The sequence below is a fragment of the Melospiza melodia genome, chromosome 11 (assembly GCF_035770615.1).
Source record: "Melospiza melodia melodia isolate bMelMel2 chromosome 11, bMelMel2.pri, whole genome shotgun sequence".
NCBI lineage: Eukaryota > Metazoa > Chordata > Aves > Passeriformes > Passerellidae > Melospiza > Melospiza melodia.
The window spans coordinates 16292074-16316800 of record NC_086204.1 but is presented as its reverse complement, the minus strand read 5'-3'; the positions used below and the strand labels follow the sequence as shown (position 1 = coordinate 16316800).

Here is a 24727-nt window from a genome sequence, read left to right as displayed (position 1 = left end):
CTGGAGTCTGTCTGCCAGGCTCAGCATTCTCCCTCCCAGGCTTCCCCTGAGGGCACAGGGGAGACAACTCAGCCCTGCTCCTGGGTACTGCTTCATTACAGTCTCCTTCCTACCACCATTCCTTAGCAAGCTGTGTAACCAAACTACAATCTGTACCTACCTACCTCACTGAGCTCGTTCTTTGGACAGTCTAGAGGACGAAGCTTTCTTCTAAGTGCATTTAGAACCAAACTCTTTACTTTTAGGAGCCACATGGAATTTTAGGCGGCCATTTTGCCCCGAGGCAGACACTTCACAACTGGCTAAACAATCGTTCCAGAAAGGGCTCGCTTCAGCATTTCAAGGATTTAATCTGAACTGCCGTTGAATTAACGTTTGAAGATGTTCCCCACACACTTGTGTGTGAATAATCCAACCCTTCATCGTCCTGTCCGGCCTTCTCTGGGCCGGCTGCTGAGCCGCCCCCTCAGGCCCGTCCCGGCTGAGCCGAGCGCCCGGAGCCCGCCCTCAGCCTGAGGGCAGCGGTGCCTCCCCCGGGCCCCGCCCCTGGGCCGGGCTGACACAGGCAGGGCAGGAGCTACCACAGGGGCCACAGCTGCCTAAAAACTCAGAGCTAGGCCGTATTTTTTCCTGCTATGCTTCACATTAACTAATATACTGCAACCAGTAGTAAATGGCCTTCAGAATATACCTGCCTCTTCAAGCAGATTCCTAGTTGTGCCTCTTCGTGCTGCACAGTTACTCCCACACCCTGGGAGATACAGGAACTGCAGGGTCACGGCAGGATTGCACTTCCCTGCCTCCAGCTGCTGCACTTCAGAGCTTTGTACGTATGTATTTAAATTCCTGTCCAGGCAATCTTTGCTGTATGCAACAATTTCAACTGCAAACACTCACCCATCACATGTCAAGTGCTTGTGCCTAATGCCTGAAAGGATTTAAGACAAGCATTATGGGCAAATGTACATTTCAGTCACTTTCAATCTTCATGGAGCAGATTTAAACCACAGATCTATGCTGGAAAGCAGCACTTGCAGTAAAAGCAATTTCCAACTTTGCATTCCCAAGCTGTAGCAATGCATTAATGGTCAGGCCCAGCCCATTCACAGCATCCCCCTTTTCTCATAGAGGATACAGGCAGAATAGTACAGACCAAGACCAGGAATGCTCAGATAATAGAAAATGTTGCATCAAAGTCAAAGACAATACATCAGACAATGAATACATGCCCTGCTGACTGAGCATACTCCTAACACCTGCACCAGAATCCTTCATGGCTGCAACCAACAGTTCCCTGAGGTGTAACAGGAATGTACAACCTACAGAAAAAAATGTTCAGTTTGCACATTTCCAGTATCTACTGGCAGAAGAGGATTAAAGCTCAACTAGAAAACAAACAGTAAGGGCCACTGGCAATTATTGAGTGCTATTAGCACTGGACATAGCCTTTCCTCCGGCTGGCTCAGACCAGATGTGCAGCAAGCTGACCCCTCAGCTGTTATATGTGTAGTTAAACTGCATTTGCACCTGTGATACAAAAATCTCAGGAACCATAAGAGTCCCAGTTAAGCACATTTGTTGCTTTGTACACAAAGGGACACTGTCAGGAGGCAACCAGTGTTCAAAGCTCTTAGTCTGGGCAGGGCTGAACAACTTCAGGCCTTCACTCAGCACCTGGCATATCAGTTCAAACAACAAATGCTCACTTAGAACAACCACAGGCCAGCCAGACTGCAGGGTGGGCTGGTAGAATGACATTTAACAAACATACACTATAAATATTTTTACTTTTCTTTGTTCAGTACTAAGCATCATGAAGTTAGCAGGAATTCAACTAAAGTGAGTCCTCATGCTTCTAAGTAGCTGCTTTGTCATTACCTCCAATTCACAGCAGAAAAGCAGAGACACTGAGAATCAGGAAGACTGTGCCAAGGATGGGATTAATCCTTTTGCAACCAGTTTGGAAATATTTTGCAGCAGTTGTGCAAAACTTGGAACAGCTTTTCAGCAACTGTTTACATTCTGGGTGCAAGCACCCACACTACAGCTCCCTACAGCTACCAGAGCACTCCAGAGATCAGAAATTGTCCACAAAGTGAGCACTTAAGCAGCCTTGTGACCAAGCCCACAAGCATGAAGCTCACTCCACCATTCCATGGACTGCATTCCAGTTCTCAGCATGTACAACAGTACGTGCATGTCACATTGCAGTCATACCACAAGATGGTGTTTTTGGAAAACAGTTTATTTGGGAATTACACAATATTTTAAATTCTCCAAAATACATCTTACTAGATCCCTAGAAAAGAAATCTAAATAAGTACAACAGTATCAAATTAAATTTGTTGCAACAGATATTAAATATTTACTTCCACTAATATATACATACAAAATGCCACACAATCAGCTTGTTTACCCTTGGAATGTATGCTGCCTTCCAGCAGTTATGCTCCATCTCCATATCCTTCAGTTCCACAACACGAAGACCCAATATTAACACTTTGTACATCCTTTATTATAGGCAAAAATAAAGAGTTTGTTTTTGTTGGGTTTTTTTTGGGGGGGTTAACAGAAATTAACCCTCTGCAATCTCACAGCTGTGGTAGTTTGTCTACTGGGGTATCAAACTTGAAGTCTGCTGGGAAAAGATCTGGAGCTCGAGGATAGATCAGCCTGTATGACTGTCTAATCGTAACATCAGCCACACCAGCAATATCACCAATTTCTACAACAAAAAGCAGAGAAGTGGTTAGTTTTTACTTTTGCCATTTATATTCAAAAATCCAGCAAGCATAACTTATCAAGAGGCACTGGACACTTGCTTCACTTGCAACTCCCCCAAAAGTCTGGTAGAAATGTTGTTAACTGTAGTGACTAATATTTTGGATACTTAAGTCTATTTTCTTATGTGCCACAGTTCACCTTAACCTATAAATTGTGGAATAACAAACTTCAAATTGGAAGAGGGTAAAAGTAATTAGAAACATGTATTACATATGACCACCAGTATTTTGACAAATCATCATCAACTTCTAGAACTTCATTTTTATGCTTTGATTAAATATAAGCAAAAACAAGCAAAAAACTGAGCCACAGACAAAAACTGATACCTTCACTTAAGCATGAAATACATTTACCTTAAAATGCACCAAGAAATTAAGGCAGAGGCACACACCACTATCTAACAAGCTAAGGGAACACTTGTTTGAGATGCACAGAAACTTAAATTTATTCAAGAGTTAGTAAGAAAAAAAAGTCAGGAATTTAAACCTTGAACTGCATGAGAGCCTTCAGCACAGTCCAAAACCACTGGAGCAGTGTGGAGCTGTGGTGTCCATGGCAAGCAGCTGTATTTTAATTATCACTCTTAAGAGATGCAATCTCACAACCAGCAAGGATGAAGGCACTGAACTTCCTGGGCTACAGATCACTCATAGGCCCAGGAAAGTGCCAACAGGATGGAAGCTCCAAGGACATAAGCAGTTGCAAATGCAGAACAAACCACAACCTGACAGATAAAGCTATTCTATATCCAAAAGGAATGCTCCATTAAGAAATTGCTACATTTTCAACATCTCTGATCTGGACTGGACAACTCAGAGGAGCACTTGAATCCATTTCTCACATCAAGTTCTACCCCCTGCAGCCTTAGTTGTTAGAACTTCTTTCCCCAGACATCACTGCCCTGTAGCCCCATTCCCTTGAGCCCCATGCTGCTCTGCAGCTCAAGAGCCCTGAACTCCTTACTGGCTCCCCACAGGCCACCCTATCTGCCCCAGCTGGTCCACAGCAAACCTTGCCATCCCACAGTTTCCATCTTTACCACAGGCTCACAGTAAGTCAAGGACCTTGTACTAATGCAGGTGATTCCCTGGCTGCAAGAATGATTAAAGATTTGATGTAATCCAAAGCCCAAGTGCTCCCTGCAACTGCCATCAAGTTCCTGTTTGGAATATTTTAGAGCAGAAAAATGGACACACAAAAATGTATGTGAACTTAAATTATTATGCTCATGTGAATGCACTGGTCCATTGCATTCAAGAATCCAACTCCTAATACCAGAAGAAAATGAATTCAGTTTACACTGAGTGTAGCCAATTACTCCATGTTCATTCTGGGGACGGGGAGATCCTGCTTTGGTCCTTGCTGTATGCAGTTAGAATGAGCTTATCACTGTTTGCACAGACCTCATCCAAGTTTTACAGCAATACTGAAGTTTCTTTCAGGAAAAAAGACATGGCAAACTAAAAACAAACCAAAAAAAGACCAAACAAAGTCAAGTTTTACCTTTTTGCGTCCTTTTCTCTGAAGAAGCCTGTGATGCCATGTAAATAGCTGCAGCTGCTACAGAGATAGGGCTTCTCCCAGGAACCAAATCTAATTCCACAGCTTTCCGGGCAATATGGGTTGCTGCCATTTGTACTTGTTTGGGAAGACCCAGGTTAGAACAGAATCGTGACATGAAGTCTCCAGTTGTAATCAAATCAACACTGGTTTCCAGAGCTTTCAAAATAAGTTTAAAACACCGGCCTATTTCTTTCTTTGAAATCCTGGACACGGCACATATTTCTGAAAAAAAAAAGTATTAATTAAATCTTAGGCTTCACAGCATTTGTTGGCCCCAAAATAATCAAACTTGATTCTCAATATATTAAGACCCACAAAGAAGGACAATGTCCTGAAGGCCACCATCACGAAATAAGCTCTGACCATTTGTGAAACTTCAGTCAGTGCACATTTATCACAAGACACTATTAATACAGCTCACTTAGTAAGGGAAATTTGGTACTGAACGCTAGAGAATTGTACCTCTGTTAGGGAAAAGTTGCACTATTCACTACAGAACTGCTGATTCAAATTCAGTTACAACAGGCTCCACCATCCTCTGATCAAAGCAATGCCTTTTGTTTCACCAACACTCAAAATAACTTCCAAATGCTAAAACCCCCATGCCCTAGAGCCTACTCCACAAATACAACAAATTCTCACAGACCCTTCCACCCTCCCCTCAAAGGTGAGCTACAGCTGAGAACAACCAATTTGACAAAGTCCAGGAATAAGAAAACCAACCTCCTATAGTGACAGAAACAAAACTTTTCCTTCATAGAAAAATTGAATCTGTATCACTGAAAACTTACCTTTAAATGTTCTTGGAACGCCCTCTTGCCTACAGGCTATGTAGAGACAAGCGGAAGCAATAGCATCATTACTTCTCCCCTTCAGGCTCTTTTGCTCATACACTTGCTTGAATAAATTATTTGTTCGATCCTTCAACGCAAGAAGAAGAAATTTAATTAACTCTAGGCCATTTAATTAGCAGCAATATCAAAAATTCATGTGCTCATTATATTATGCTAACTAAGTCAATGCCAGAACAATTTAAGGAAAAGAGACATGAACTTACAACTATATTTCTAGGGAGGTTGATTCTGTCTGCCATGTTTGTAATTTCTTTAAAAGCATTCATCATCGCACGATCAGAGCTGCTCATAGTTCTGCGATTTTGGTACTTTGAATTCCCAAATTCATCAAAACTTGCTGCACCTGTGCCCTGAAAAGAAAAATTTGTATTATCAATAATACAAGTATCTAAGCAACTTCCTGCTCACTTCAAGAGCAAACATCTTCCAGCTTTATACATTTTAATTCAAGGCATCGGTTCCAACAGTTGTACAAATAAACATCACTGAAAGTAACTCGTTCAACTGAGCATCATTCCACACAAGTTCTACACTTGGCACCAGTCTCAAATAATGAATTGCTTCCCAGAGACTGCAGATTACACAGGGCTTTTTCTTCCCTTATGTAACAATAGTTACACAGCCAAAGAGAGAAAGAATATATAGCTAATGTGTGCATCTTGATACTCCTGTCACCAGTGCTGAGGTCCAGGATGACATTCTATGCAACCCTGGTGTGTCCTTTAGGCTGCATCTGTGGCAGACAGGTTGTAGGAGCCTCAGGGGGTAGCACAGTCAGGACGGACAGAGATGAGAGACCTCTGAAGCCAGGTTGTGGAACTTGCAGTTTATTGCAAAGGGCCTGGGTGCAGGGCCCTGCTGGGAGCTGCCAGCTGCAGCTCAGAGCAGGCCCGAGAGAAGAGAGGGGTAGAGAGGATGAGAGGGTGAGAGAGTAAAAGGGGTAAGACAGCAAAAGGCAAGAGAGTCAAAGCATAAGAGAGTAAAAGAGGTAAGAGAGTGAAGTTCCTGTTACAGTACAATAAATCATCTTCTGTGTTGAATATTCTGATTCTCACTAACCAATCTAGTACAATATACAAATCCTATAGCATTTCCATAAAGCCTATAAGAATCACTACATTACCATATTGTGCTACATTTTAAACCCTAAAAACTACTCTTTAGACCCCTTCTGCCAAGCTGACAGGGTCTGCTCTGACCCTTGGACCTGCCTGCTTGCAGAGGGTCTTGTTTCATCAAAAGGGCATTACCTTCAGCGGCCACACCATTGTCACAGCATGCATGGGGCCCCAAGTTCCTTCAAGTAGAAACCATTTCTTTATCATTCCATCATGTGTAGAAACATGGATTTCCTGAATCTGCAAGCATTCATTCCTTGCTGGTACCTTCAAACAATTTACCTGGGATGGAGCATCCAGCTTTCACTGCAGACAGATTTGGTCATTTAAACAAGCCACTAGAGACACCAACTACTGCACTGTCATTTTACCAAAACCAGTAAACACAAAGCAGGTCTTGATCTGTGGCTGACTGATAACCTGGCTAAGCACTTGCACACAGAGATCTCAAACTAAACACCCAGCAATGGATTGAGATGTCCAGGCTGTACAAAGTGGGGTAAAGACAGTGAACAAAGCATAGAACAATCCCTGGCATCACCTTTTTCTTCTCAGCTGCCCAGTTCCTTCCTTCCTGACCCACATTCTTGGGAAGTGCCCTTCATTTTAACACAGGCTATAACTCTGTCATCTCTGAGGTGCACTTCTGCATTTAACAGATGTTTTCTGACAGTAATAACACTTGCTCTTGACCATTCACTTACACTGTTCCCCTTCCCATGCCCAAGGCCTCAAGGACACCTCACTTCCAGCAGCCCCTTGCAGGGGATCCTCCCTGCTTAGACACCATCTGTGGTGCTCACACACCTTGACTCCCTGCAGCAGCTGAGGACTTTAGCACAGAACCCTCCTCAAAGTCTCCCTAGCTCCTTCAACAGGTCTTTACAACAGATTCCAGAACCATTCATGGCTTTTTTCCTACTATTCCAAACATCCTTTAATATAAGATAAGGACCCAGACATGATCCTGGCACCAACACAACAGAGGGCTGCTCCAAAGACAATCCTACTTCCTTGGCTGGAGGAACACCACCAACTATTAAAAGGTTCCCAGTAAGATGAAAACATAAACAAAGAGCAAGAGTGAAGTACAACAGACTTCAGGCCACAAAGAGAAATACTAGGCCTTCCATTCAAAAATTATGCCAAAACTTCCTTTGGCCCGAAGTATAGAGAAGTCTTGGGCCAAAAGGCTCCTTGCTGGCCATCAGTTATACCCCTGTTCCCTGCAGGGTGTTACATTTGTGTTTATCATGGCCTCCCAGACCAGGGCTATGCACACATGCTTACATGGAAATGTATGAGCTCAAACTCTTGTAGATGCCAGAAGAGTGAGCACAAACAACAGCAAGTCCCCAGGTCCTTGTCTAGTCAGGCTTTGTATCAGAGACTAATCTACCAGGAAATATTGCTCTGTCCTGGAGCCAGCAAGGATTCCCCTTCACCAGAGCGATTTTCCTTGGTCCACTGGTTAATGAGAACAAAAAAAATTTTACAAAAACCAAACCAAGAACAACACACATCTATTAGGTGCCGTGGAGTGAAAGCAGACAAAGATTTTACCCTGCTGATGTTTTACTCTCTTCAAGAGCCATGCCCAATATACAACTCACAACTATAAAAAGGGTGAAACTCTCTTCCACCTCAACTGCTTACATAAACTACAGAAATTCTCCCTGCAGGTCTTATTTAAATGCACCATCTACTTTCCTTCTGGAGCTTTGAGGGACAATACTTTATTGATTTCAGCCCTTGACAATCATGTTAGGAGATCCTTTCCCTTCATGGAAAAAGACAGAAGCCACACAGTTTTAACTGAAATGAAGTTGACTTTATGAATCATGTGGTTTACTGTTGTGGCCTGAGTCAGGAGTTCCACCTATCTGGCTTTCAAACAGAACAGAAATCTCAGGGATACAATCCTGAAAACACCCTTCAAGGTAACTGAAGTGAAAAAATGCAGTCAAGTAAACAGTGACAATCTCTGAAGGGGCTCAGTGGAGGTCAGGTTTACAGTGCTGGCATTCAAGAGCTTTGTACCCCAGTATTTCCCCAGAGCAGCACACAGTATGACCAGTATCACCCACACCACTGACTGGTGGTTAACCACAGCACCATGGCATGCCCCGATCCAGCAGTCTTCTTGTCCAGTACAAACAGCTCACATGGATCAGTCTGATGGATCCTTTCCCCTTTTTCATCAGCCCCTGGTACCTTCTCACTGTTTATCAATATAGCACTTCCAGATTCAGGTCATGCAGTTTAACAAAAGCCAGCTTTCTTTAAAAGATATCTGATCAAAGGATAGAAATTCTATGCCAAAAGATTGCATTAGATCTTTGTTCAACCAATATAAATTCTCTTGGAGTTGCAGTTAATACAAAAAAAGGAATCAATTAACTAGCAACGGTGACAAAAGACATTTTCCACAAGATAGGAAACAAAACTTGCAGTTTTTGCTTTTAGATTCATACAAGAGATCTCCCTGTATCAAAGCAAAACTAAAAGATGCTTGTTTAGTTATTTTTCTTTAACTTTATGTTAGAATTTTAGAAATAACTACAACATTCTGGCAATCAAGTAACAATTAATGTGACACTTCACCGTGCCTCCAATTGATCTGCATTGTAATCAGATCAACTGCAGCACACAGCATCTAATTTCAGAGTTACTGCTCTGTGCCAGTATCCTGAAGACCTGCCTGTGGAATTCAAACCACTTCCAGCACCAACTATGTTATTCACCCTCCTCTTCAGAGGCAAATTAATCTGTGTTCCAAAGCAGGCTGCTGCTGCTGCCTCAGACACATGGGTTCCTCACACATTAAAACCAATTAGGAATTAATCCCTTTGCCCAGGAAGAGCAGCTAACATATACAGACCACACATCCCTGCAGGAAGGGGCCCCAGAGCAGCACCTCCTGCCTTCCCAGAGGAAAGAGACACAAACCACTCTGTGAAGGAGAACTGACCCTCTTCCTCTACTGTTACAAAGCAATACTGTTATAACTGGCTGAGACTCCATCTCCATCTCTGTTCCCAGGAGTCTATAACAGATCTAACATGATGTGCCATGAGAATTATCAGCGTCCTTCTCTTTTGGATTTCCCACAACACAGGTTGTGTTTTAGGGGTTTTTCTGGTGAGAGTGTTTTTGTGAGGGTGGAGAAGGTCAGCTGTAAAGATTTTATTATCTGCAGTCCTACCTCAAGCAGAAAGAAATAGCCCTGGTCCTCCTGTCCCATATGAAAAGTTAAAGCCATCTCTGGCACACAAACATGGGGTTTACTCCAGGCCCTTCTAAAACCTGCTGTTAACTGGGAAAATAATAATCTTACCCTGTTTCACTCTCTGGAATTCATATAGGTTGTTCTGCACTCTGTCAGATGCTACTTACCCTCTTCACGATTACACCAATTTCACCCTTGCTCAACCACTGTGTCTATCTAGTTAGTGTTCAACCACTGTGTCTATCCAGGTCAATCCACATCCCAACCTACTGCCAGCAGGCACTTCAGATGACTGCTTGAGAAATGTACCACTTCCTTGCTGCAAAATTCATGCCCTTTCTGCACTGACAGGAGATGTCTTCAGCATCTTCTGATAAAAGCCATTCACTTCCTTCCAAACAACTGAAAAAAAGCAGTCCCTTATACAGAGCTCACATCAAGGAACTGACATGGCAGAGCTCCTGCTTACTAGCAAGACAAACACAGGAACTCCTGTGCAGAAAACATCCTGGTTTGTCAAAGGGACTCTCAATTTCCCATAGAAAATAATGCACCTCTTCAAATAAAGTATCCACAGTTGGACTGACTGCCCCCTCTACAATCCCAAACACAATCCAGGCAGCTCCAGCACTTTTTACTCAGTTCTCATAGGTTAAATCATGCCACACTAAAACTCTCATCTTGTCTTTATGGAATGGCACTCTTTGCTACAGCAAGTTTGCTCCTGCCTATTCTGGGATGTTCTGGTTTACAGCAAAACTTTCATTAGTCAAATGTCCAGCTCTTAAAGTTTTTTAGTTTTCCTGGGCAAACTTTTCATACAAGTTCCTGTGTCCTTAATTCTCTCACTAAGGTTGCTATCCCTCTTTATTCCAAATTATGATCTGAACATTCAGAGGGAAGGGTGTTAACAGCACAAGCCACTGATCGCCTGGACACAAAACCTGTGATAAAGCTGAAATGTCTTTTGTCTTTTCCAATGTCCAGATTCTAAAGGAGCTCAGGTCATTCTACTGACTGAATCAAGCTGAGCTCCCAGAAACAAACCTTGTATTTACACAGCTCAGAGTGAGAAACAATGTGAACCTGGAGCAAACAGTCCATTTCTCCATCTGTCTATAAAGGTATAGATCTTTATCACAGCTGACCAAATCAGCAACAGAAGTCCAAGCCCTCTGAACTACAATCTTTCTGATCCTACATAGGTGGTATTAGAATTCCAGTGACTTCTACAGCACTGCTTCACAGAGCCCTTTAGCAATGCCAATGTTTTAATGAAGCAGTGCAGAAATTTGTTTGTCTGAATGTAATCCAAAAGCCACCTATAACCATAAAATGTGATAGGCAGGAATTCTTAGAATTGTCCAAAACATAATAATCTACTTGGACGTTTCCTCAAAGAGAAGATTTCTTTTCCACTAATGGTGAAAATTAGCTGCCCATCAGTATTCACTTGTTGACTTCCTTGCTTTTAAGAATTCGTGGATGAAAAGTATGTTGCAAACTGCCCTATACATACATATTTAGGCACTTCATCCTAGCAACATAACTGGGACAAAAACTTCTGAGAAAACACAAAGCAGCAAAATGTTCTAATCAGCAACTTTACCCCTTTTCATGAAACATTCAGGAAATCCACAAAAAGTTAATTTGGATCTTGCAGTAAAATATGAAAAAGAAAGTACAACAATTAAAACTTACCTGGGTTGCTGCTTCATTTGCAATGCATTTGTGTGACTAGTCCTGCTTGCTCTCAAGGAGAAACAGCAGGACATGACTGCACCACAAAATTTCAACCCAAGTATAGATGGGCTACTTTCCTTTGAGGCACTCACACCATGAAAGAATTCTACATTTAGTGCTTTAACATTAATTGAAAGAACATGTACAATGTGGTCTCCAGGTCTCAAATATGAATCTGATACAGACTTTACTACGAAAAAACAGCAGCATTAGCTGTTGAGATCTCAACATTAACTTCAGAACCACCTCAAATACACTTGCTAAGTCAAAGTATACTTCTTTTAAAATTGCAACATCAGCTTTCCTATTTATAGTAACATATCTAAGTATAGCAAGTAACTCCACAACACTGCAAACTTTTTGGTTTTTTTGCAAAGGTTGGCCCTTTCCTTCTATCCTCAGGAAAGGGCCACATTTTATAGACTGTTGAAACATGCAACTTCAATTCAGGTGAAAATCTCTTCAAAACTACATGCTGTATAGTTTTTCTATGGAAGTATCACCTGGTACTTGAAATAAAAACACTCAGTAACTTTAGTATTTCCAGCGTTACCTTGCCAATCATTGTACTCAAGTCACCATCACTGAGCAAAGGATTCTGGGTGTCCCCAACTCGAGATGGGTCTTTGGTGGCTTTGTCATTGCTGAACGTTCTCCACTCCGAGCCCACGTCTATGACCCGGTCACCTGGGAACACAGGGCAACACAAAGTCTGCATTGACACAGTGCTTTAAAATATTGCATGAAACATTAAGGCAGGCATCTGAGCTCTGCACTGCAAGGAGACAGTCTGCTGCCATTCCCAAACACAACAGTAACTGGCAGGACAACAAACAGGAATGCTCAGGATCTACAATGGAAAACAAATGCAACTAGAGCTAAACAGAAGACATAAATAACTAAAGAAATGCATCCTGAAACCAGGAACTGTCACCTGTATGGATTATCCATTAAGAACATCATGGCATTTCCAATACACAAAAGCAATCAAGATCTCAGTTTCAAGCTGAGGTCAGGACTGCCTGTGGATTGTTCTCAATGAGTCAGTTGCTGTAACTTAACAAGTTCATCACACTTGCCATGTGTTAACAGTGCACACATGATTTACCTATCATGCACAATCCCATCAAGCTATAGTAAATTACTTCCCCTGAATAATTTCTAGCTCCTTTGTACCCTCAATTTTGTAACTCCTAACCCACCACTGATGACATTTTGCAGTTCAATTTTTGTTCTTGAAGACAGTTGTGACTCTGCTCAATTTCACGATGCTTGACAGTTTTACATAAAATATATATACTCAACTACTTAAACACAATCAACCCTGTTATAACTGAAAGATTTTCAGTACAGATTCAGAATAAACAGGAAAAGCACCACATTTTCTGAATGAAACAACTTTCCTTGCAGTCCTCTCTTAATTTCACATCCACCTAAACCTTTCCTACAGCAATGAGAGGAAACAGCAATGAGAATTATTTCTCAAAACTTACCAGTTTGAGAATTAATTCTCACATACTTTGTGATGCAGGCAAAAGCCCTACAGTAAACACAACAACAGGAACTTGGGGGGAAAAAAAGAAACACAAAAGAAAGCACAAACCCCAGCCCCAAATCCAGCAAAGTTCATTGTGTTTAAAGATCTGATAAAAGCTGCATCACAAAGGTGTTGCCTCCAGAGCAATACTACAGAATTTTTAAGAACACATGCACAAAATAACACAAAAGGAACACTTCTCTCAGTGTCCTGCAGTAAAGCAGAATACAGCTCAGAAGAAACTTCAGAATAATTGGTACCCTTAGCTAAACCTGAGGGAAAATTCATCACCTTTATCAATGTTTAAGGTTGATGTGAGAGAAATGCCTGCAAAAAAAAGTAGAACTGACTGCACAGTTTATGGAAGCCTTAGAATGAAATCACAGAGGCTGATTTTAACCTGGTGAAAACAGGCAGAAAAAAGCACTCTGCAAACAATACAAGATCTGAAGCTGGAGAAAATGCAGAAGGTGTGGACAGAGTGATGCAACTGCAGAATTCCCTGGGGGATACAAGGGGACTCTATTCTGACAGAATAACTCAATTTTTAACATAAAACTATGTAAGGAGGATGCCTGAAACTGAAAGCTGTGAATGAACCAAAAGAAGTTGCTACAACAAAAAAAAAAAAAACAAAAAACAACTTTAGGTTAAAGGTGTTCTCATCAATACCTGTCAGACCTGCTCATAAGTATGGCTCCACCTTTATTTACTGGTCTAATAAAAACCAAGAGGGAGAAGAAAAAAAATCAACCATGAAAAGCTACAGGGTTTATGGATAGAATGAATCTGTGCTGCCTTTTACTCTTTCTGCTACAAAGGTCAACCCCCACACCCTTGGCAAGCTTGAATTTGCAGACAGTGTGCTCCTCTGACTCCTGGACTCTGTAAATATTTGATTCAGTAATGCTCCTTCTATGGCCTAGCAGTAACTTTACTTTTAGACGAACCCCCAATATTGTTTACAGCATCTAAAAAAAGCAAAATGTACTTAAAATTCTGGCATGGTATAAATAGAACACTGAGTACAGAGCAATGATGTAATATTTTTCCACACAAGTGGGAATGACCTAAATGACTCACTCAGGGATCTGCCTCTTGTGAGTTATGAACCATTTCTGCTCTAACAAGAAAGTTCTACATCACTGCCTGCTCTGATAAACACATCACAAACAGAAGATTGAGACTACTATGCCAGAGTAAGAAAAGATAAGGCAGAACAAATCACTGAATATAAAGCATTTGTGCAATTAGGATGCAGTATGCAAATATCTTCATTTTGCCAAGAAATCTGCTACTACAGAAAAGAAGTTTTTCTGTATACCATCAGTGTCACAGAAAATATACAGAAATCCTAGGCAGCACATTCCATCTTTCAAAAGGCTTCTATAAAAGTGTGACACAAGCTAGAAGCATTAATGAAAATCAAACAAATAAGCCCACAGGTTTCCATAGATGGAAAACATATTCAGCTACAAGCATGATTAGCTGGATCATCCCATTCAACAAGAAACTAAAACAAGAAACAAAATGCAGCATTTATTATCTTTAGTTCTTCAATACATAAAAACCACTTTGGAACTGTGATATTACTACAGGTGCAATTAAGCCCCACCCTAAGTGGTCAAAGCAAAACTTTAAAATACTAAATTTAGTCTTACAAAAAGACTAAATTTAGTACTGAGTTAAGATTTTTTACTGACTAAATTAGACTGAGTTAAGATTTCAAGCTCTAAACTCAATTTGCTAGGTCATGCCCTACTGACTGATTTTCCCAAGCTGGAATATGGATCCAACAGTCCAACATGAGATTAAAAAAGCTCCCAGTAAGTACACCATACAGTTGTCTCTGCTTGCTCACTTATTCTTATATTGGTTTGGGCAATCTTATATTGGTTTGGGCAACCCTCTAAAACTGCAATAAAGATGGGAGTGGCCACATATTCCTTGGCTACTCCCTTTCTAAGCAGTCAGTTTGAACAAAAGGGCTTCACTGGATACAGTCACATTAGATACTCCTTTATTTGATTTTCCTCTAACAGAGTTCACCTCCTCAGCTTCCTCCTCTGAAATACACACAAAAACAACAGTTTACAGGACCAAATCCTTGTGAAATGCATCTCCGGGCTGATATCTCAAAGCATCTTTCTGAACAGACTAATTTTTCTCCATTTCTTTTCCTAAACTACTCTTCCAGGATTCAGTGTCTCTTTAAAATACAGTCTAACAGACTAACACGCAGGCTCCAGTGCAAACACACACTGCCAACTCCCCTGGTTGGTGACCAAATTCAGGTTACTCATCATCTGAAAAGCTCATTTAATAAAATGCAGAACTGCTACTCAGAACAGAAAACCTCAGGCCAAGGTTACTTGTCTTCACAACTGACACATGCAAAGAATATGTGCTACATAAATGCAAAATCAAACTCAGGTCAGACCCAAAAATTAAAACAGACTTTTGAGTAGTTTTTAAAGCTTAGTTTGAAATATCTATGCATCAAACTTGCAGTAAATCATAAGACATATGTATTTTCTTCTCCTTCTGCATTTTGCATTATCTGTTATAAGAAGACAAGATAGCTTAAAACTGAAGATATCTAACCAAAACTAGAAATATGATGACATTCATGAGCTATGTAATCTTCCATATCCAGTCTTGAAACACTGCTGAGATGGCATGTTCTTAAGTTCTTTTCAGAGGAGCTCTAATGTTAGCTGCACATTGCATTAAGTTCTGCATATTGTTAACTAATATTTTAATTTTACCATAAATACAGTATTAAAAGTTGATTTGCACTCTGAAGATCCAAAATACCTACTGATAACAGAGAATGTTTCATTCTCACAGTTAGTTAGGGAATCTGCTGCCATCTAGTGAGCACATATATTATACTTTTAATTAAAGGCATTTTACAATGCCAAATTTAAATATAAATGTGTGTTCAGATATATAGGATTACACTTAAGTTTCAGTCAGCTCCTTATTAAGCAGAGTAATGAGGTGCTGTGACAAACTACAGTGAAAAAACTAAGGAGCAGGCTACAGGCTGGGGAGAATGAAGAAGACATGAAACTGCACAGAGCCAGGCTGAACAATCAGATCAAGCTTCAGCTCTCAAGACTCACCTAACTCCTAAATCACTTTTGCAACCTTCTTCTGGACTTGCTCCAGCAAGTCTCTCTCTTCCTAGTACACAGAAGCCCAGAGCTAGACATAATACTCCAGGTGTATCTACTCCATATTCTATTTATTAGCTTACATATTGCCCCATATGGGAACATGACTTTTTTTTCCATTTTTCAGCCTTAGAACTTCTATTAAGGACCAGATGTATTAAATGCTCCACAGAATAAACTCATGGAGAGGGGAAAAATAAATAAACATATCATTTTACAGTCACCACTATTTCTAGCCTTAGTAAGGCATTTGTATTCTTTGTAAAAGTTATCTTATTTTCAATGAATTGTCACCACCACAAATTTATCATCCTAACCAGCAACACCAGTCTATTCACAAGTCAGTTAAAATAACTAAAGCAGGCTTTCTGATGGCTAAACAAAACATAAAACCCCCACAAGCAAACAAACAAAAAAGCCACAGATGATTTTAACTAGTTGCCAGACATCAACAGCATCACACCAGTACCAAAAGGCAACTATGGATTGAAACAGACAGTACAGCACCGCAGGCAAATGACTGCTACAAGAACCAAGGCTCAGCAGCTCCTGCATATCAAAATGATGACAAATCTAAAAGGACTTACAGGCGTCCAAAGCCATCAGCTTGCATAATAATTTTGGAAGAAGCAAATGAAAGTAGAAATGTTAAATGATGAGATGGACAAGTCTGGTCAACTGAAGTTACACCTCCCCAGGACTTGAGACCTTTAAAAGATTAAAGGCTCAAATATTTGTGTGAAGGATGCTCCAAACTACAGAATCTCAATTGAAAATGTTGTGCCTGATCTACCCTACATCACAATATATGAGACTCTCTTTCCATCAGAGTTCAGACTGTTTCCAGCCCTTTTTTGCCTAATTACCTTGTCAGCCTGGCAAGGAAGCAAGTTAAGAAGCACTCCCTGAATAGGAGGATTCAAAATGCTACTGTTACTTACTAGAAAAACCTAGTACTTCACCTAATGGAAGTAGCAGTGGCCCTCAAATACCTTAGGTCTGTAGCCAAAAACCCACTAACTAGAAAGCTTTCTGCACCCTCCAGGAAATCTCATGCTAAGAGCAGTGCTTATTACAAAGCCCGACAAAAGATGCTGACTCTTAACATCTAAAGTCTGTTCCCACTCTTACAGCATCACTGCCAAACACTTAGAAGCATCACCCTTTGCCTTTAAAGCTGAAAAGGGTTGGAATTAAAACAGACTGTTTGAAATGCTGGCTGAGAAAGGCAAGCAGGTCACTTTCTTCTTATTATAAATTTCCTGTTTTAAGTACCTGTGAATGCTCATGCAAGAGTCAACTATTCAGAATGTCTTTAAGCATCAGTATCCTTTATAATTAGCTTTCCTCTAAATGCATAGAGTCTTTTTCCAAGGGCCAACTTTTGTCACACGCTTTTTAGGAGTCTAGACACCAAACATTTAAAGGCTGCTAATTCACATCCATATGTAAAGATTTTTGCCTACTTTTAAAGCAATACTTTGAATCAAGAATTAATATTTTAAAGACTAACAATACTTGCAGAAAGAAGTAAACCTGGACATACAGCCAAATTTTAACAGATTTTTCCCCTATGGATGTAACTGCCCTCTACTGGATGCAAGTCAGAAGTACTTAAGCACCTTCCCCACCTACTGGATACTACGAACAGCTAAAAAGAAATAAAGGATTTCTTTGGTTTTCAGAAAAAACAAGCAGCTATACAGAAGAAAGCAATCTTATCCCTAATGACAGATATCCCGAGTAATGAACTGGCCAGTTGAGAGGCAATTGTGAAACTCCTTCCTACTTGTTTATTTTACTGCTAAAAAAAAAAGCACCTGTAGTTTAGTCAAATCTTACCTCTTTTTCATGGACCAATCTGAATTTACAATGCACCATTTTGATCTCAAACATGTCGGAAGTATCAGCCAAACAAATCCTCAGATTTTTGTAACAGCCTTAGTGCAGACCACAGACTACTGACTATTTTTCCCTAAAATTCTTCAACTGAACACCCAAGTACACACAGAACATGGCAGAAATGTCTGAATATTGGCCATAATTGATTCAAAGCTTTAATGAGTTGATATGTGTCCAAGGATCCTCATCAGCTGGAGACAGATTTCTGCTTTTTTACCAAAGAAGGCTCCCTAAAGCAGATCCACACAAGAGCACTGTTCCTTTCAGCCATACCTGCCTAGTGAAGCAGACAGAGCTAACCAGTTTGAGAAAATCACTTACTACACACTGAAAATAAATTCCTCACTGCTTAACTCCTGCACACTAAGACAACATTTAATGAAGCTATCTATGTAGAAGTTTAAGGAATGTTTTCAAAAGGTGTTCCTAACCTGAGGTATTCCTTATACCTGAGATACTACACAGCAGTACATGCCACCAGACTTGTTCTTATCCTCCTCTGAAATTCACATCACCACCTTGCTACATCAAGAAAATTCAGTGCTTTGTCTTCCACTTTCACTCTGCTTTCTTCAGCCCCTTCTGGCATATGAGCTGATTCCCAGCCTTTTTTACTGCCTATAAGGTAGCAAGCAAAATAGCTGCCTGTCAAGAAAGAGGATTTACTAGCCTTCTGTTCTTGAACAACACCCTTTTCCCCCACCAACACTGTCTGGAGAATGAGATATGATAAATGCTTTAAATGAACACAGAACTAAGCCCTGAGAACTCTGTCCATGAACTCTCAGTGTAGCACATAGCTTAGAATGATGGAGAAAGGTAGGGATAATAAAACACTATTCTTGTCACAGCAAAGAGACCTGGACAGAGTTGTTAAGTCTCAAATGCATGTCAATCCACACTAATATCAAAATTTCATGGATGATTATAATTTAGGTCTCCAAGCACCTTTTAAGTAAAAAGCAATTAGCAGAAGGAAAAGTTAACAAGTTGGAAATAATTACCATGAAAAGACAGAACACAAACTAATCCACAAAAAGTAATAATGAAAAAGCAGATGAGAGGTTTTATAAGAATGAAGCAGTATTTTGAAACAATAATACTCTCAACACCAGCTTCAGTCATAATGACATTACAAGATTAAATTACTTTAATACTGCAGAGCAAAACACCAGTTTATTCAGAACACATGGAAAATACTGTGTAAAAAAACACAGCATACTAGATTTAACTTAAATTATTGAACCTGTAAGTAGAAAACAACTCTGAAAAACAACTTCTCAAAAATCCCTTTAAAAAGTAGTACTTGCAACATACAGGTGTGCCTAAAATACAGAATTCACTTGATAAAGAGATCAGCTTCTCTGTGTCCTGGCCTCCTGCTCCCCCAAAATTTTCTACTGCTTTACCCTTTCAACTGCCAAATGCAAGATAATAATACTGATTTAATCTCCTTTTCCCAGAAAATTGATTACAAACCTGAAAACTACCTGTGCACCAGCTATTTTATCCTACAACACAGTTCTACATATAATAGTTTTACACTCTTTCCATAAATAAGCAACTTCAGTACTTTACCATAGCAAGCCAGAAAAACATCAAATGCAAATACTGTTAGTTAAGTCAAAGACTATTAGCTCTGTCTACAGCTAAACTGCATACACACTAAAAAAAAAAGGAAAAAAAAAGGAAAAAAAAATCAGTGAACTCACACCAGTATGTACTTTACAGCAGTAAAGTAAGAGCACAAACTCAGCATTTACCATTTATACCAGCAGTGCCCTGCAGACACTAAAAACAATATTTTTTAAATAAATCTGTAGCACTTCTTCAGCTACAAGATATATTGATTTTATTGATTTCTGCACAGGGAGGACTAACTGCTCTAAATGATCCCCTTTGCTGAAAGATCCCAGTAACTTTTAGTCCATCCCAAAATATATTTTCAGTGGGCTCTGCTCACATGTGATCACAACGCATGCAAGCCCTGAAACAAAACTTCCCTAAGTAAAAACAGGAAACGAAATCTTGAGTCTCTTAAGGGGAAAATGTCTCATGGAATCCGCTACAAATACAGGAAAGTTGCATTTGGAACACATCAAAGCTAAATTTTATCTTCACTCCTTTAATCTCTACTTCACAAGCATCTCCAGAAAACAGGCACCAAGGATTGGATCTGGTTTACACCCTCTCTAAATTTCTTATCCGACCAGGTGAGAAAATATTTAGTGCTCTCACTTCTCTTTGATTACTTATTGTCACCCTATTTAATTGGTTTTCTAAATTACCTGCTGGATAGCCTAGCTAAGGAATTGGACACATAGAGGCAAGCTAAATAGCTGAAGGAAAGCAACACAGAATGAGAATCAGCACAATGCTGTTAAAGCCTTCTGGGGAGAAATCCACAGAATGCTTACCTAAAAAAGAGTTTTTATCCTACCAGTAATGTTGGTGGAAAACTGCACTAAGACAATTACAAACACATTAAAAACTCAATTCAGAAACAGCTTCTATTAATATTCTAATGATCCTGCTCATTGAAACTGCTAACATTTTGAACTAAAGAATGCACCAATGCCATTACTTCAGAAAAAACAGAGGATAAACTCTTCAGGCAAGAATTCCTTGTGACTAGGTAACAGAAGGTACATGAAATGAGACTTGTGACAAATTCCAAGTTCCAAAAAATTACATTTATGAAGAAAAAGCTTTTCCTCTTCTCCCAATACCAGGACTATCTTAAAAGTTATGAACTGATCAAGATGGGCTTTTCTAAACTTTTGCTCAATCTCTGTGACAGCCACACAAAGAGCTGAACATGCACCAAAGTATTTTTAAGCAGTAACTTAAAAGCTTACTATCATATTTGAGTAGGAAGTACTGCTGTGGATATTTGAATTTTTAAACAGCAAATTTATTCTGATTAATTGACCTTTATGCAATTTAAACCCCTTCTTTTTAACAAAGCAGTTATAATCCTTCCTTTAGAGGTCTCAAATGGTTTCATGATTTTAAAGGAAACTGGTACTCAAGTTTAAATGTTTTAACATTTACTTTAACAATTTATGTGGAAGCTTGATTTTGCATAAAAAGACATTTTAGTTGCTTGGCTGAATCAGTACTACCTTCACCACTACTACCTTAACTTTCAGCTTTTAATAACGTTTTTAAATTCAGCAAGGCAAAACAAAACCACCACTGTCTAGGAAAGATAGATATAAACAATTTGAAATATTTAGCAGCACTGAATGAATCACACAAACATGTACCCTCAAGGAGGATTTTTTCACATAAGGGCCAAAAACAAATTAGCAGAAATCAATGAAGTTTAAAGGATTATCATAATACAAGCGTGGAAAGTTTGCCATGATAAAAGGAATAAAGACAGTAAGGTGCATGTAAGATATTTATCCTAGAAAAGGTAAATAAAAATGTATATGCAGCAACTTCCTCTTTCTCACTCAAACAAAAGACAAAGCCTAACAGGCCTTTCATTTTAAATATTCCATTATACTTAGGAATACAGTTTAGTCTGTGGAGTTGCTGCTACAGAAACCAAGTAAAAGAGCTTCACAAAATTCCAGTGGAAAAATTTAGGATAGTCTTAAAAGCCTTGGGAGAAGTGATTAACAAACACACATGCTAGCAACCATATAAATCTAAATCTTTCAGGGCAGAAGATAACATCTAGCCTCTAGGACACTGAAGTTGGTTGGGGCTTGGTTTTGTGTTGTGTTGGGTTTTTTTTTTTAATAAGCAAATTATTTCACAGAGAGCTTCTATAACATCTCTTATACTTTCCTGAATGAAAGAAGAGTCATGAATAAAAACAGAATACAGGACTGGACAGCACAACACTCTAATTCATATTACAGCACATTTTAAATTTTCAGTCTTTAAAGAGAGTTTGATTATTTTTGTAGTGCATGAAGTTACCAGAAGACAGGCTACTCAGAGCAGTAAGCTTTTAGCAACAGACAATCACAAAAAAAACTAAGCCCCACACAAAAATCAAAACAAAAACACACACCCCATCAAATTTACCACCCACACTTCGGCATCAAGAGAGCACAAACCTACCCACACCATTTAGGTTACATGGCAATTTATAAAAATATGAATAACTACTTACCTACTACTAGCCCACACTCAGAACAAATCATATCACCAGCTCTGTAATCCTCCACTAAAATGGAATCTGGATGATTTGGGCAAGTCACCCTTGGAAGCACATCCAAACTAAAAAAAAAAAAAAAAAGCAAAAAAGTTCCTTGATGATAAGAACACTTCAGTAATACAGCACTTAATGTTTTCAATTATAGAATATTAACCTGATTATCTGAGCTGCACTTTTTATATGAATGCTGCAACTACATTTTACAATCAAGACTTCACCTAAATTCCAATTTTCTTGTAATGTCTCTTGTACCAAAATCACTTCAAATCAAACACTAAAAATCTACATAAGAGACTTGATTAAATGCAGTGTAACTCAAACTACTGCTAAATGAACTTTCCTAAGAAGTTAGTGGTGATTTCTTCATTCCAAATGAGCATTTTCACTCCTTCTACTCAGAACAGTATTATTTACCAGCTCCTTAACTCAGAAAGTTACATATACAACATGTATGCTTGGAAAATTCCTAATTCAGACACTGAATTTATTTTAAAGTATTTGAAGAATACTTTATTTTAAAGTATTTATTTTAAAGTATTTGAAGAATAAATTCCATTTTAAATTAAGCAATGCATAGTGAAATCTTAACAAAAAATAATCAGCTCCTAAGGCAATTACATGACAAGAAGTTCTGAAAACAGGGATCTCTTTCACACTCATGGATCTTCAGGAATTACAACTTCCCATAAAGCATTAGCATTATTCAATAAACAGCTTTTAGTTACTGACTAAAGTAACAACCAATTGCTTCTAACCAAATGTTTTAAAAGTAAATACTTCGTATTAACAATATGTTACATAATACTACTAGAATTATTTCAAAATGGGAGTAAAAATTGTTTACAATTGGGATCCATATATTCCACAAAGCCATTTTGCTAAAGTTCAAAAGCACAAGAAATTGATCTCAAAAAATTTATCGTAACTACTAACTTCTATTTGAATAAGCCAAAAAAACAATTTGTAATCCATTCAATTGTAAAAATGTTTCCAATAGAATTACTCTGAGTTACCCCATTTTCCACAATTCTTTCTGCCATTAATTCAACCTAACTACAGTCCCCATCGTAATTTTCATTTTTTAGATATTTCCAATGAGTCTAGAACACAAAAAATCAGAACATTTTAATCCACTGACACTTCACAAAAATGTCTGCAACCTGAAACTAAAACTGAAAATCAACATAACTATTAATATCAAAACCTCCAGACAGAATGTCAACACAAGATGTTCAGATGTAAATTATGTTCAAAAGAGTACATGAAAGCTCTTCAAACTACCTTCCTTCTATTCCCAGCCACAAGTTTCATATGACAACACTGTTGACAAAGCATTCACAATCATCCGACATTTGGCATTACATAAAAGACAGTGACACACCAAGCAAAAGGAAAAAAAATGCAGATGTCTCAAAGAATACCAACCATGTTTTGTTTCAGACTTTACCTTCATAAAACATTGCAAAAATTTGTCTTCCCATCCCAATTTAACTCAGTTTATCTACCGACACATATGCGCTGTACTCCTTACAATGGGTTCAACTGACTAAGCCACCTACACCCAAGGAAAATGCATGGCACGTGTGTAAAGGCCCATCCCAGCAAATAACTGCCGGCTTGCAGCAAGACTACTCGGAAGCGCTTCCTAGATCCCAGGACAGGTTTAGCAGGCGTTACAGAGTCACTCCGGTCTGCTCCGCGGGCTTTCAGACCAGAAAGAAAAACTCGGAGTGTCTCCAGGAGGAAGGAATTCAGAACCCGAAACCCGTCTGGTCGCTGACTAGCGCCGGTCCGGATTTAGGGTGGGAGCCTGAAAGCAGTTTGCAGGCCCCGATAAGGTGGAGCCAGGCCAGGGAGCTGCACTCGGCTCAAGGCAGCGCTGAGTACGGGGGACTCGGGGGCCGCAGCTGCCGGTGCCCGGCCGGGGGACACGGTGGGACGGGCTCGGTGCCACCTGAGGCCCGCCCGGCCCGGCCCCAGCCGCGCTCGGGGGACAAACCAGGCCGAGCCGCCGTTCGCACCGAGCTGTGGCTGACGAGGAGCTCCGCACGCAGAACATCAATCCCCCAAAACCCTGGCGTCTCCTCGGAGCGCTGCCCCGCAATAGCGACACGAAGACGCAGAGGCGGCGAGCTCGGCCCCTTAGAGGCCGCCCAGCCGGGGACCGCCCGGCGCGGCCCGCACAAACAGGCGCCCTGAGGCCCGCCCGCTGCCGCCCTAAGGAACGGCCCCGACAATCAGGACACCGGAGAGGGGCCGGTGTGCCGTGCACCGCGAGAGCCGTGCTAAAACGGCAGCACCGGGGCCGGGCAAGGGCGGCGATGGCCGCCGCTCAGTCCCCAGGCGGTAGCGGGGGCGACGCAGCCATCCTCTGCCCGTGCCGCGGACGGGGGCAATATCGGAGCCGGAGCCGCTCCCGCTCGTCCCTCGGCCCCCCGCGCCCAGCCCGGCCCCGTACCGGCTGGTGGACGCCATGTCGGCGGTGCCGCAGCAGGGCCGGATAGCGCGCGGCCCAGCGGCCCCTGCAATTAAATCCCGAGAGCGGCGGGCGGGGCCGCCGAGCGCTCCTACGGGTGCCGCGAAGGGGCGGGCGCACGCCCGGGGCGGGCCCGGGGCTGCGGGGCGCGGGCTGGAGCGCTCC

At 40.6% G+C, this 24727-nt stretch overlaps 1 protein-coding gene across 1 annotated transcript; it reads right to left on the bottom strand.

Annotated features, from left to right (window-relative positions):
• Positions 1-2493: 2493 nt before the first annotated feature.
• GTF2B (general transcription factor IIB) lies at positions 2494-24649 on the bottom strand. The gene is made up of 7 exons (XM_063165759.1): positions 24545-24649; positions 22042-22148; positions 11845-11978; positions 5405-5551; positions 5139-5268; positions 4288-4569; positions 2494-2725 (listed from the first exon to the last, which is right to left on the bottom strand). The coding sequence occupies exons 1-7, from the start codon at positions 24559-24561 to the stop codon at positions 2592-2594; spliced, it is 951 nt and encodes a 316-aa protein (XP_063021829.1). The 5' UTR covers positions 24562-24649; the 3' UTR covers positions 2494-2591.
• Positions 24650-24727: the final 78 nt, after the last annotated feature.

Coding starts and splice junctions, on each gene's coding strand:
- GTF2B (XM_063165759.1), bottom strand. Junction 5,269..5,404: donor ACCTCCCTAGAAATATAGTT/GTAAGTTCATGT, acceptor CTTGCGTTGAAG/GATCGAACAAATAATTTATT. Junction 2,726..4,287: donor AGAGAAAAGGACGCAAAAAG/GTAAAACTTGAC, acceptor TTTTTGTTGTAG/AAATTGGTGATATTGCTGGT.